The 14,646-nt window shown below is 45.0% G+C and overlaps 1 protein-coding gene across 1 annotated transcript in view; it reads right to left on the reverse strand.

Annotated features, from left to right (window-relative positions):
- Positions 1-14,646, reverse strand: part of TTC29 (tetratricopeptide repeat domain 29) — a 95,705-nt gene that overhangs the window by 4,010 nt on the left and 77,049 nt on the right. Inside the window, exons 8-9 of the mRNA XM_054172517.1 lie at positions 8,943-9,034; positions 2,816-2,939 (exon numbers count right to left, since the gene is read on the reverse strand). Of these exons, the coding sequence (XP_054028492.1) occupies positions 2,816-2,939; positions 8,943-9,034 (216 nt within the window). The remainder of the gene's footprint in view (positions 1-2,815; positions 2,940-8,942; positions 9,035-14,646) is intronic.

Below are 14,646 nucleotides of genomic sequence, written 5' to 3' on the forward strand. Positions count from 1 at the left end.
GCTTTTTGGGTTGTCTGTGTCGATTCTGAAGATACAAATCTGGGAGTGCTGGTGGACAGCAAGTCCTGCATGGGACAGCAATGTGCCCTGGTGGCCAAGAAGGCAAATGGGATCCTGGGGTGCACTGAGAGGACTGTATCCAGCAGATTAAGGGAAGTTCATCTCCCCCTCTACTCTGCCCTGGTGAGACCCCACCTGGGCTATTGCAACCAGTTTTGGGGTCCCAAGTCCAAGAGGAACAGGGATCTACTTGAGAAAGTCGAATGGAGAGCTACAAGGATGATGAAGGGACTGGAGCACTGCCCTATGCAGAAAGGCTGAGAGCCCTGGGGCTGGTTAGCCTGGAGAAGAGAAGACTGAGAGGGGATTTAATAAATGTCTATAAATAGCTGAAGGCTGGGGGTCAAGAGGGAGGGGACAGGCTCTGTTCAGTTGCACCCTGCCATAGGACAAGGGGTAATGATATAAATTCCAGCACAAGAGGTTCCACCTCAACATGAGGAGGAACTTCTTCACTGTGAGTCTCACAGAGCACTGGAACAGGCTGCCCAGAGAGGTTATGGAGTCTCCTTCTCTGGAGACTTTCAAGATCCCATCTGGATGCATTCCTGTGTGACCTGTGCTGGATTCTATGGTCCTGCTCTGGCAGGGGGTTGGACTCTATGATCTCTGGAGGTCCCTTCTAACCCCTAACATCCTGTGATCCTTTGATGCTGAATATTAACGCCAGTTCCAGCCAATCCAGGTAGAAATTATTGCCATTGTTTCACTAAATTGAGCACCTCTGTGAGAAGAAAGGTCCTAATTTAGTATGATGAGTGTAGAGCATTAAAGACAGACAGTGATGGTGATGTAACAGTGAGGTGACAGATCTGTAAAGAGACAGCAACAACATGGACAGATCAAAGGGAATTTGGTCAAAGTGACTTTGGGAAGAACAGCAAAAGTTATGCCCCTGGTTTACTAAAGGTCCCTAAGGATAGATCTGGATATAAATAGAGATATCTTTAATTTGATGACAAGGACAGGGAAGCACAGGGTTGAATAAAAGCACCTTAATGATGACTTAACTTAGAGAACACCAGTGATGACAGCTGACACTGTGCAGGCAGTGATCCAAGAGAGGAAATGGTAATTTAGACTCAGTTTTGGTAAACTTTGCTGATCTTGCAGAAAAATGTTACAGGAAATAGGGCATTGTAAACCTCTAAGAGATTTTTTTTGGGGGGGGAGAGTAGGATGTTTAAATTACATGTTTGATGTAATAAGATTAAGTCACTACATTTTTCTTCTCTTCTACACCACTACCCCAGTTCAAGGCAGTGGATTTTGAACTTGAGAGCTTAGAGAATTTGACCAAAAAGAGGTTAATTCCTGAAATACCAGTTCTCATAGACTTGGTTATTAGCAATGGTGGCAGGAGCAGTTAATTATTTTTCAAGCTTGGAGTAGAAGAATTAAGCACAGTATCATATCATCACAGAATGTCAGGGGCTGGAAGGGACCTGGAAAGCTCAGCCAGTCCAACCCCCCTGCCAGAGCAGAATCACCTAGAGCAGATCACACAGGAACACATCCAAGTGGGTTTTGAATATCTCCAGAGAAGGAGACTCCATAACCCCCCCTGGGCAGCCTGCCCCATGAAGATAGGCTTAAAGAACTGGAGCTGTTCAGCCTCGAGAAGAGAAGGCTCTGAGCAGTCCATATAGTAACATCTCAATGTCTGAAGAGGACCTACAGAAAGGTTGGGGAAGGACTGTTTAGAAGGGCTTGTAGTGATAAGATGAAGGGCAATGGTGTGAAGCTGGAGCAGAGTAGATTTAGGTCGGACATAAGGAAGAAGTTCTTTACAGTGAGGGTGGTGAAATATTGGAACAGGTTGCCCAGGGAGGTGGTTGAGGCACTATCCCTGGGGACATTCAAGATCAGAGTTGACATGCTCCTGGGCAGCATGCTCTAGTTGGAGGTGTCCCTGCTGATTGCAGGGGCGTTGGACAAGATGACTTTTGAGGGTCCATTCCAACTCAATGTTATCTGTGATTCTGTGGATGGAGGCATACAGAAGAGAAGCCCTTTCACTACCAACACAGACCTCTGCCAAGCTAGCTGCTGCTAGCTCCTGTTTCATAGATGTGGCTGAGAGAACGTAGAGAAGAAATCAAGATAAGATTAAAACCTGTTTATTAGTGCAAAATATAGCATACACACATCTAAAAAGGGCAAAAAATCAACTCATTGTACAACAAAATGTCCTTTGAGTTAAATGATGACTTAATAGATTAGATTAGATTAGATTAGATTAGAATAGAATAGAATAGAATAGAATAGACCAGACCAGGTTGGAAGAGACCTTTGAGATCATCAAGTCCAACCTATCATCCAACACTATCTAACCCATGGCACCAAGCACCCCATCAAGTCTCCTCCTGAACACCTCCAATGATGGTGACTCCACCACCTCCCCAGGGAGCCCATTCCAATGGGCAATCACTCTCTCTGTAAAGCTGTAACAGCTCCAGTGATGATCTGGCTGCAGATTTTCCCTGGCTGCAAGTTTGCCATAATCTGAATTTGGAGTTCTTATTCACCCACCTGTTCTAGAACCAAACCAGAGGAGTTAAATATGGTGTGAAATTGTCACCTTTCTCAAAACCTGAAGGCACATGTGATTTAGTCACCAGTACCTCCTAGCTGGATAACTCTTGTAAGACACAAGACCTAGATCAAGTTCCTCTAGGTCGTCTCATATGCAGCCCAAACTTTCTGCCATGAACTAATCCCAATTGTTTGAGTCATTACTAGAAGTATTACTTACCATTTCATTGTAAACATTGCCAAGTAATACACATGCATCCACCAGGCTTCGGCTTAGATGAGAGTCCTCAGCATACTTCATAAACTCCTCCAAGTACTTCACAGTTTCAGTCTCTTTTCCCTGGCTGAAGCAAAGGACAGGGACCGAATTAAGCATTCCCTCAGATGGCTTCTCCAAATGCCTAAGATCTATCCCCCTGTTCTGAACTAACTTTACTTTGTGATGACTCATCCATGACTGGACTTTATTTCCAAGACATTTGTCTAGGCACCAGCTGTGTTGAGAGCAATGAGGCTCTCTAGACTACACAGAACCTCTGGGGTCAGAATGGGATCCTTTGAGTGAAAGAAAACAACTCTCTTCAGAATATTGTGTCCCATTTTAAAGCCAAGAATCAAAATGCAGGTGGAGATCTTACAGGGGGGGTTTGGATTTTCCATTGCTGTAATATTTTTTTTTCTACTGAGCAGCTGATAACTCTTTCAATGCAGCTGGATCTCACAGAATCACAGAAGCACCAAGGTTGGAAAAGACCTCAAAGATCATCAAGTCCAACTTGTCACCCAACACCTCATGACCACTAAACCATGGCACCAAGTGCCACATCCAATTCCCTCTTGAACACCTCCAGGGATGGTGACTCCACCACCTCCCTGGGCAGCACATTCCAATGGCTAACAACTCTCTCTGGGAAGAACTTTCTCCTCACCTCCAGCCTAAACCTCCCCTGGTGCAGCTCGGGACTGTGTCCTCTTGTTCTGGTGCTGGGTGCCTGGGAGAAGAGACCAACCCCCTCCTGGCTACAACCTTCCTTCAGGTAGTTGTGGACAGCAATGAGGTCTCCCCTGAGCCTCCTCTTCTCCAGGCTAAACAACCCCAGCTCGCTCAGCCTCTCCTTGTAGGGCTGTGTTCCAGGACTCTCCCCAGCCTCGTTGCCCTTCTCTGGACCCATTCAAGTGTCTCAACGTCCTTCTTAAACTGAGGGGCTCAGAACTGGACACAGGACTCAAGGTGTGGCCTAACTGCTGAACACAGGGCACAATGACTTCCCTGCTCCTGCTGGCCACACTATTCTTGATGCAGGCCAGGATGCCATTGGCCTTCTTGGCCACCTGGGCACACTGCTGGCTCATGTTCAGCCAGTTGTCAATCAGCACCCCCAGGTCCCTTTCTGTTTGGCAGCTCCCCAACCACTCTGACCCCAGCCTGTAGCTCTGCCTGGGGTTGTTGTGGCCAAAGTGCAGCACCTGGCACTTGGATTTGTTAAATGTCATCTTGTTGGACTCTGCCAATCTGTCCAGGTGGTCGAGGTCCCTCTGCAGAGCCCTTCTACCCTCTGACCAACATCTGCTCCCAACTTGGTGTCATCTGCAAATGTACTGATGACTGACTCAATCCCCTCATCCAGATCATCAATAAAGATATTAAAGAGGATGGGGCCCAGCACTGATCCCTGGGGGACACCACTAGTGACTGGCCACCAGCTGGATGTGGCACCGTTCATCACCACTCTCTGGGCTCGGGCTCCTGAAAGAATACAGTCTGAAAGAATACAGACCTCCTGAAAGAATACAGGCAGGAGAGAAGAAGGCTAATTTTTTTAGTGACACTTTCTTTTTTGTGCTCCTGTCTTTCAGAGCTGCCATTTCTTGCTCTAGAGCCCTGATGGTGCAGCAGCAGCAGCAGCTCTGTAAAATGGTGCTGGGGATGACAGCCTTGCTGTGAGCACAGCCCTGCACTTTGGCTGGGTGCATCAAAGGTTGCTCGAGTCACCCAGGCAAACCTATAAACTGTGGATTGCAGGTGTCATCCCCAAATCCCAGCAGATCAGAGCAACCTGAGGTCACAGCTGAGTCTAAGCTGAAAATTGGTTAATGTTCCTTGACAATAACATTTGCAGATTTCTCTCTCTCTTTTTTTTCCCCCCCTTTAATAAAGCCAGTCAGATTAACAATATAAGATCCCTGCACTATGATTACAAGATAGAAGACAGACATCTGGGTTTGCTTGTGAGTGAGGCATTGAGCTCTTTTTCCCTTTAAGGCTGAAGTGTTACTGCAGCTGACCTCAATATCAGCCATGAACTTGAGTCACTACCGTAGGAATGTAGCACGCTAAATGTCAAGCCACCAAGCAAGACAGAAAATTCACTCTTAATTAAGAAGCTCACAGAAATAGAAGTTCCTAGGAGTGCTCAAAAAAAATTGTGATTCATTTTCTCACCATTTAGAAACACTTCCAAGTTATATTCAAGTTAGATTCTATGACACTGTTCTGGCAGGGGGGGGTGGACTTGATCTGTGCCCAGTTCTGGAGCCCCTCTTACAGGAAGGATCTGGAGGTGCTGGAAGGTGTCCAGAGAAGGGCCACGAGGAGGAGCAGAGGACTGGAGTTGCTCTGCTCTGAGGACAGACTGAAAGAGTTGGGGCTCTTCAGTCTAGAGAAGAGAAGGCTCCCAGAAGACCTAGTTGTGGTCTTGCAGTATCTGATGGGGGCTACAAGAAAGCTGGGGAGGGACTTTTGAAGGTGTCAGGGAGTGATAGGACTGGGGGGAACGGAAAAAAACTAACTTGGATGTTAAGAAGAAATTATTCCCCATGAGGGTAGTGAGGGACTGGAACAGGTTGCCCAGGGAGGTGGTGGAAGCCTCATCCCTGGAGGTGTGTGCAGCCAGGCTGGATGTGGCTGTGAGCAACCTGCTGTAGTATGAGGTGTCCCTGCCCATGACTAGAACTAGATGATCCTTGAGGTCCCTTCCAACCCTACCAATTCTATGATCTCCTGAGGTCCCTTCCAACCCCTAACATTCTGTGATCCTGTGATTCCTGCAGCAAGTGACTGAGTGGAATTTATTTACATTATGGCTTTGATGATAAACTGTATTAGGGATGTGTGCTTCCAAAACGTGGCAGAAGTCTGCAATTGCCTGTTTTATGCTACCAGAGTGATTCTAACAGGGTAGAGCTTGCCACTGGAAGAGGAAACACAGCAAAGCACAGCTGCAGATCTGCACTATTGCAGTGATTATCTGGCCGTGGCTGAGACGAGTTAGGCTGCTACCAAAGGAGGCTAAACCACTGCAAACTGACATGCCTGAAACGTTCAGCTGCATGCTGCTGTGAGGCTTAGCTGTCACTAAGCAGAGCTGGCTTTACTAAAGTTTCCTAATCTAAGCATTTTTATGCCAGCAGAATATTGAATCTACTGCACTGGAAACGTTTGCCAAACGTCTGAAGGCTTCTAAAGTGTAGAATTAGAAGCATTTTATTTATATATATGTATTTATTTATGCAGTTATTTATTGATTGATTAATTAACCCTATGTTTTGGGTTGGTTTGGCTCTTTTTTTCCCCCCCCACCCTAAGAAGAGTAAACCCAACGTTTCCCCACAGAAAGGCAGCATATGATCCCTAGAAGTTAAAGGACAAGGTTAAAGTGTTAGACAAATATTAATCCCAGGTTTTTCTAGTTTTCTATATGCAGTGCACAGGTGCAACTGGAAGAGCATATTATATGGTATAATCATTAAATCCATTCAACCAGGCCTTTGAGAGTTAAAAACATATATTCTGGAGGAAAAGGACTCCTCGGTCCAAGGAATGAGAATGAAACAGTGCAGAATATTTGTGTATCAAGGTGATTCCAGTTTCCAACTGGGAAAACAGGACTGTTAACACCCACCTCCCCTGACAACTGTCCAATTATGTATATCACACTTGGCCTACTGTTTGCAGTAGAAGTAATCAATAAAGGATGTGGTTGAGTGAACATAGATTTTGGTTGAACCAATGCATGAAAACTTAATCATTTACTCAGAGTGGAGAAATCAAATAGAGCAGAGATGAAACAGCCACTGAGGGGTTTGTTGATTGTGCCACCAAGTTTGTGGGCTAGAGGCTGAAAGTAATAAAGCAAATGGAATCAGTGACAGGAGAAAAATGTAAAAAGGTTTTCTTAATTCCATGAATTAATAGAAATGTTTTGATGTGGGGTTTTGGCCTCTTTCCCCACCCCCACCCCCCCCCCCCCATATATATATTTCACATTAAAAAAAGCCTCTGCTCCCCATATAGAGCACAGGAAAATTGCTAGGGCATATAACCTCTTTCAAGCAAACAGAAATCAATTTGGTACACATCAGAAAGGTTTTTTCTTTCCTTTCTCTCCTCACTGTTAGAACTTCACTTCTGCCAACTGGCAATGGGTTGGCACACTCGAGCCATTTTTCAAAGGAGGCACTTGTAACTGCACTACAGCTGGAGGTATTTAAAGCAGGCTGGAAGGATTACTGAAACACTTTATCCTGCACACGACCTGATGACATGATAAATAGGTCTTTCCTCCTCAAAGGCCTAATATTTTATAGTTCCTTCAAAAATCTACATGTTATTTTACACAGCCATATACTTCCTATCTCCTTAGACATCACCTTCTTAAAAGCATAAAAAGTAATTTCCTGCAGATATAGTCATTCATGATCCCCCAGAACAGTTATGATGACTTCAGCAGAAGAGATTACATAGCTACAGCAACTCATTTTCCAGTTTCATGCTAAAATGCCCTATGAGGTTTTTTACCCCTATTAGACTTTTATGAAAATATGCACCTTTTATAGGATTGCTCATGTGATTGAATTGGATGTATAAATCATGTGTCCACCAGAAAGTCATTACCATGGTGGACACTGGCAGAATAAGTCAAGAACACGATGCTATTATGTCAGGATTTTTTTCCCTGGCAAATGACATGCCTAAATGCACGTGATGGAGGTTTGCAGTTTCCCATGGTCTGTGGAAATATCTGCAGCAATGATTTAGAAACAAACAAACAAAAAAAAGAAGATCAATTCCAAAGCCATTGAACAGTTTGGAGTAATCTAGGAGGAGTCAGCCACTTTCCCCTAACCTGTGATCAGGCGATCAGTGCACATTAGAATCATAGAATTGTCAGGGTTGGAAGGGACCTCAAGGATCAGCCAGTTCCAACTGCTCTGCCATGGGCAGGGACACTTCACACTACAGCAGGTTGCTCACAGCCACATCCAGCCTGGCCGTGAAAACCTCCAGGGATGAGGCTTCCACCACCTCCCTGGGCAACCTGTGCCAGGCTCTCACCACCCTCCTGGGGAACAACTTCTTCCTAACACCTAATTTGAATCTAGCCATAGTTTTCTTACATTCTCCCCAGTCCTATCACTCCCTGACACCCTAAAAAGTCCCTCCCCAGCTTTCTTGGAGCCTCCTTCAGATACTGGAAGGCCACAAGAAGGTCTCCTTGGAGCCTTCTCTTCTCCAGACTGAACAGCCCCAGCTCCCCCAGTCTGTCCTCATAGGAGAGCAGCTCCAGCCTTCTGCTCCTCCTCATGGCCCTTCTCTGGACACCTTCCAGCACCTCCAGATCCTTCCTGTACTAGGGGCTCCAGAACTTGACACAGTACTCCAGGAGGGGTCTCACCAGATACTTTGTAGTCTACTCTGCTGGTTTTGCTGTTTGTGATGTAGTAAAAATAATAATGGAGTGTATCCATTTCTACTTATCCAATGAATAAATGGGTTTATGGAATGGTGTCTTCCCCATCTGTGAGACCACCTTACAAAATTACCCCATGAAGACAATGGAGCAAAAACAATGGACCAAAACTTCCCAAGAGTGCAATAAATGGAGACTCAGGTGAGGAAAAAAAATGATTACAGAGACAGCTACTGAAGCCTGCAACATTCTTCAAGGTTTTCTGGTGTTTTGTTTGTTTGTTTGTTTTTTGTGGTTGTTTGTTTGTTTGTTTAGTTTGGGGTTTGGTTTTGTTTTGTTTTTTAACCTCCAAAATAAGCCTCACAAACTTGTGAAAAGGAAAAAAAAAAGTACAAGTCCTCAAAATGGGTGGGGGGGAAGGAGGAGGGAAAGACAAACCCTACTTTACAGGTAAAGAAAAGCTTGGATTATACCCTCTAAAAAAATGTGTACCAGTCTAAAATAACTTCCAATGAAGAGGTCACTTACTGCAGGAAGGGCACTACTTAAAATTTAAGCAGTCAGTAATGGGAAGTGACAGACCTCTAGCAATTTAAGTCTTTCACAGCTGAATGAATCTGCCCTGACAGCCAGACAAGGGTGTGCTCACTCACTTACCTTACCAGGATCTTGGTTATAGCTGCATAAGCTCTGCCTAGGCCAGCAGAATCACAAAGTGCTTGGAAGATTTTTACAGAGGTGTCCAAAAGCTGTAGTGGGAAATTAGGAACAGGAGATGAGGAACAGGAAAATAAAACCCAGGAAAAGCAATGCTGAGAATTTCCACTTTTTTTTTTCCCAATAGAATCATGGAGAGACATTAAGGATCATGCAGTTCCAATCCCCCTGCCATGGGCAGGGACACCTCACACTACAGCAGGTTGCTCACAGCCACATCCAGCCTGGCTGCAAAACCCTCCAGGGATGAGGCTTCCACCACCTCCCTGGGCAACCTGTGCCAGGCTCTCACCACCCTCATGGGGATGAATTTCTTCCTAACATCCAATCTAAATCTACCCATTTCTAGTTTTGCTCCATTCCCCCCAGTCCTATCCCTCCCTGACACCCTCAAAAGTCCCTCCCCAGCTTTCTTGGAGCCCCCCTTCCAATACTGGAAGGTCACAATGAGGTCTCCTCAGAGCCTTCTCTTCTCCAGCCCCAACTCTCTCAACACCCTCTTTCCCCCCCCCTTCTTTGTGTCTGTATGAAACACAAAACTCAAGTTTTCCCCACTTGAACTTTTCTTCTTTCATTAGCTGTAATGGGACCAGGCTTTGGGTCATTACTTACAGCTATTTGAAACTACTCAATAATGATGAATGAAAAGGGTGGAACTGGCACTTCAACCCCCGTATTTTGGCACCTTGTTACCTGATCTGCAATCTAAATGTCCTTCTCTGGAATTCACAACCTTTAAAGAGGCTGTGCTTTGAAGAATTTCTGCTAATCAATACCTTAAGACAGGATCCTTTGCATCCCTAGTGGTTTAGAATGAGATCCTAAAACACCACCCTAACTTAGTATTACTTTATAGCTTCACAACTTAATACAAGCTCATAACTCAGTATTGTTCTGCATCTTAATATGATTTTTTCCTTTCTTTACACTCTTGCTGTGGCAACTTTTCTTAGTGCAACTCAGATACCCCCCAAAGTGATTAAGTTATGGGTTATACATTTAAACCACTCTGGCTTAAATGCTGAAGATACTATTGCTGGTTTTAGGAGTAACTATTCAGGCACACAAGCAATTTGCTACCACTCATTTGGAATTTGCTCTATTACCATGACCCCTCCTGCAAGCAAAGGCTTACAGCTGCTGCATCAGAGCATAGGATCTTAATCTAATTGAAAACTGACCTCACCTGTATTGCATAATTCCTCTTTTCATCCATTTCCACCCCCCCCCCCCCCTGTTTTTCCAATGGTGATGACAGGAGAGTGCATACAAAATTAAATCCTGCTCTTTCCTCCCTCCTCTTTGTGGCTTGACCCAACCTATTACACACATGAGAACACAGGAAATCTCCAAAGACTATCTATGGAAATCCTTTTTGCACATTTCCAAGGAAGGAGTAGTGAATGTCATTTACCAGCTCTGCAGGGGGATGGGAGATACCCAGGGATGTAGGACAGTATCCTGCATGCCCCAAGATGCCTATTTATACCAAGAGAAAAGACAAGGCATGTTCTGATAAGATTGCATCCCTTGTCGTGGGCAAAGTGCATGGGTCAAAAGAAGACAAACCTGTGTGTGCTAATGCTGTGGACATCACCATTTACACAACCACGGAATTACTGAGGCTGGAAAAGACCTCTGAGATCATCAAGTCCAACCTGTGACTATACCACAATCAGAAATTTTGGAATAAATAAATACTCCTCAATCATTTCCAGCTGTAATAAATGGATTTCAGAAGGATACAATCATCTATTTTGAGTTCCTGAGCTCTGAGGAATACATCTAATTTGTCACACATCACACTAGACTGCAAGGCAGTCTAGGCTGCTCTATGGAATTCTACAAAAGGAGGAGTTTGTGTGTATTAGGTAGTGGTGGGTGATAGGTTGGATTCAATGATCTCAAAGCTCTTTTCCAACCTGGTTAATTCTGTTGTGTTCTAACACCAGCACATCAGCCAAACTGTGCCACCAAGTGCCACATCCAAGCTTTTCTTAAAGACCTCCAGCAATGGCCACTCCACCACCTCCCTGGGCAGTCCATCCCAGTGCCTTCTCAGCCTTTCTGTGAGGAAGTGCTTCCTAATATCCAAACTAAACCTCCCCTGGCACAGCTTCACACCACACCTCATGTCCTGTCACCAATTGCCTGGGAGAAGAGCCTGACCCCCACCTGACTATGGCTTCCTTTTAGGTAGTTGTAGAGAGTGATAAGGTCCCCCCTGAGTCTCCCCATCTCCAGGCCAAACACCCCCAGATCCCTCAGCTTCTCCTCATCAGACTTTCCCTCCAGACCCCTACCACTGTTTACACTACTCAGCTTTCCTGGCTCTTCAAGGAGCCCTGTGAGGAGAGGCTGAGGGAGCTGGCGTTGCTTAGCCTGGAGAAGAGGAGGCTCAGGGCAGACCTTATCGCTGTCTACAACTACCTGAAGGGAGGTTGTAGCCAGGAGGGGGTTGGTCTCTTCTCCCAGGCACTCAGCACCTGAACAAGAGGACACAGTCTCAAGCTGCACCAGGGGAGGTTTAGGCTGGATGTTAGGAAGAAGTTCTTCATAGAAAGAGTAACTGGCCATTGGAATGTGCTGCCCAGGGAGGCGGTGGAGTCACCATCACTGGAGGTGTTTAGAAAGAGACTGGATGGGGTGCTTGGTGCCATGGTTGAGATAGTGTTGGATGATAGGTTGGACTTGATGATCTCAAAGGTCTATTCTATTCTATTCTATTCTATTCTATTCTATTCTATTCTATTCTATTCTATTCTATTCTATTCTATTCTGCCAAAAAGGCAGAGATAAAACCAAGGATAAAGCATAGACAAAGTAACTAAGGCAGTAAGTTGGATCACTGCATCTCAATGACAGCTGCTAGAAAGAAGTCAATAAATAAAGTCACCCATTCATATTGATGGCCAGGGCTGACTTTTGTCCCAGCTTACTACTGCCCTGCAGGATGTTTCATTCTAAATAATGATGAAATAACAGTGATTAAATCTACATGAAAGGGAATATGTACTCTTTATTATATATACATAGCTATTGAATAGCTACTTTTCATCTTTCTAGAACATATGCTCTTTAGATCTGGATTTCAAATAACTCCTCCAGCTTCAGACACTACATAGAGACACAGAAAAGGACACATCCCAGGTGGAAAGGAGCTGTGTAAGTGCCCCTGCATGCTACAGTTGCCTGGTATCCATTTATGTGGAGGAAGCAGAGAGGATTCACCTTACCTATGGTACATGCCTCACCTTCAACCTTTGGGATAAAAAGAAGAGGAAGCAAGGCAGGACAAAATGTTGGATTGAGACATACACATGAGGGAATTTCACCCAAAGTCTCTTGCAATTGCAGAACACTCTTGATTTTCATATAAACTGAAGAAGGATAAACTTGCATGCTAGCAAATCAAAAGGAATTACCACAGTGGTGTCTGCCAGGATCTGCAAGCAGGCTGAAAACAAAGAGGCAGGGAAACTGCTCTGTTGATTTTCATGGCATGTGAACAACCAGCCAAACTACCTGGGTTCCTGTGAACACCACCTGAGAGAAGACACACATTCAGGGGGCAGGGCTGGGGCAGTGATCTCAGCTCTCCAAATGGATAAATACCAGGGACTTATAGCATATAATTCTGATCTGATGGAATTTATAGGCTCCCATGAAAGTTGTTCTGCCTTTAGACACAAATACAGGCAGAAATAGGTAGTTTTATATGTATGTTCTTCATTATGAGAATGGTAGGACACTGGAACAAGTTGCCCAGAGAGGTGGTGGAGGCCCCATCCCTGGAGACATTCCTTGATGGGGTTCTGAGCAATCTGATCTAGTTTGGGATGTCTCTGCTTACTGCAGGGAGATTGGACTCGGTGACCTTTCAAGGTGCCTTCCAACCCAATGCATTCTATGATTCTTTGTGAGTCTGTTGTGGCTACACTAAAGAAGCTCTGCTTAAATCTGCAAACTGGAGCCTGTTTGTGCTATAGCTCTTGCACTAACTCCCTAGATAGTGGTGAACTTCATGTCTATCTCCTTTGCAAGAAAACTATCAATCAGAGCTTAGGCCCAGATTGGCTTCTGAGTTCTCTCAGGCAATGTGAGCCTCCTGAAGTTATGCCATTAATATAAGACTGATATGCCAGCTCCTGCCCCACGCCTCTCCCTCCCCCCAAACCCCACCCTTTGTTTTTCATTACTGTCAGGTATGTACTTCTTTTACATGTACACAGAATATGCACACACCTGACTGACATACACTGAAGACTCAGACAAAAAGACACAAGGTGTGAAAAGCATTGCCACATCTGGAGCTAATAGAGGAAAGAGTTAAAATTCAAAGGTATGAATTTCTGTTGAATAAAGAATGTGTATCCAACTCCACACCAGCCTAATGCCACTACCAGGATTTTGTTATTTTGGTAAAATTCATGACTCTGACAAAGCCAGGATGGGATAACACTGGCTTATAAAGCTGGACCTTTAAAACACCCACAGCCCTGGAGTCCTGCTCTCAGCTTTGCACTTGATACTGTTCTGTAGTGGAAATACGTTTGTTTTGGTTTCTGGAAATCTAGCTGTGTTTAGCCATTTCACAGCTGGTGAGCAGTAAAGATGCTTCTGCCTCATTTAAGGCTCTTGAGCATGTATCAGACAATCAGCTGGAACATTAGTCAAAGAGATCACTGGCTAATGATTTCTGACAGGCACTGCGGTAACAGGCTAAGGTCCAGCCTGGCTTGCAGCATCTGACAGTATTTTTTCTGGAGCCAACAATAGGTGTTGGTAGACAGAGGATGCAATCTAGTGGGCACACTGGCCTCATACCACTTAGCATCTCTTCAATACCTTCAGAAAAAAACAAACAGGTAGCTCTGACACTCACTAAGTAATCACTTCCACACAGCCCAGTGAAAAGAAAAGGCAACGGAGCTGTAGGTGTAGGCATTTTGCAGCTCAGTGAACTCTCTCCCATAGCTCTCTGAGAAATGTGTATTTACAAGTGAAAGGTAATCACCAAAGGAACCATGGCCAGCAGATCAAAAGAGGTGATTCTGCCACCCTGCTCTGAGGAGAACTTGCCTGGAGTACTGTGTCCAGCTCTGTGGCCCTCAACACAAGGAGGACATGGACCTGATGTGCAGAGGAGGGCCATGTAAATTCTCAGAGGGCTGGAATGCCTCTCCTACAAGAACAGGCTAAGGGAGTTGGGGCTATTCAGCCTGGAGAAGGCTCTGGGGAGACCTTAAAGTAGCCTTGTGGTGCTTGAAGAGGGCTACAGAAGAGTTGGAGAGGGACTGTTTACCAGGGCATGCAGCAATAGGATAAGGGCCAATGGTTTTATACTAGAAACATCAGCAAGAAGTTCCTTACTGTGAAGGTGGTAGAACACTGAAACAGGTTGCCCAGGGAGGCGGTGGAAGCCCCATCCTTGGTGACATTCAAGGTCAGGCTTGATGGGACTTTGAGCAACCTGCTTACTAGAGGAGGCTTGGACTATATGACCTTTAAAAGTCCCTTCCAACCCAGTGCACTCCATGATTCTATGAATCATGCCCTTAGCCACATCCCACTACACTGGGCTGCACTGCTTTGATAAATAAATGGAAAAGAATTAAACCAGAAATGGACTGTTTACAGAGAC

Source organism: Dryobates pubescens, chromosome 24 (assembly GCF_014839835.1).
Source record: "Dryobates pubescens isolate bDryPub1 chromosome 24, bDryPub1.pri, whole genome shotgun sequence".
Taxonomy (NCBI): Eukaryota; Metazoa; Chordata; class Aves; order Piciformes; family Picidae; genus Dryobates; species Dryobates pubescens.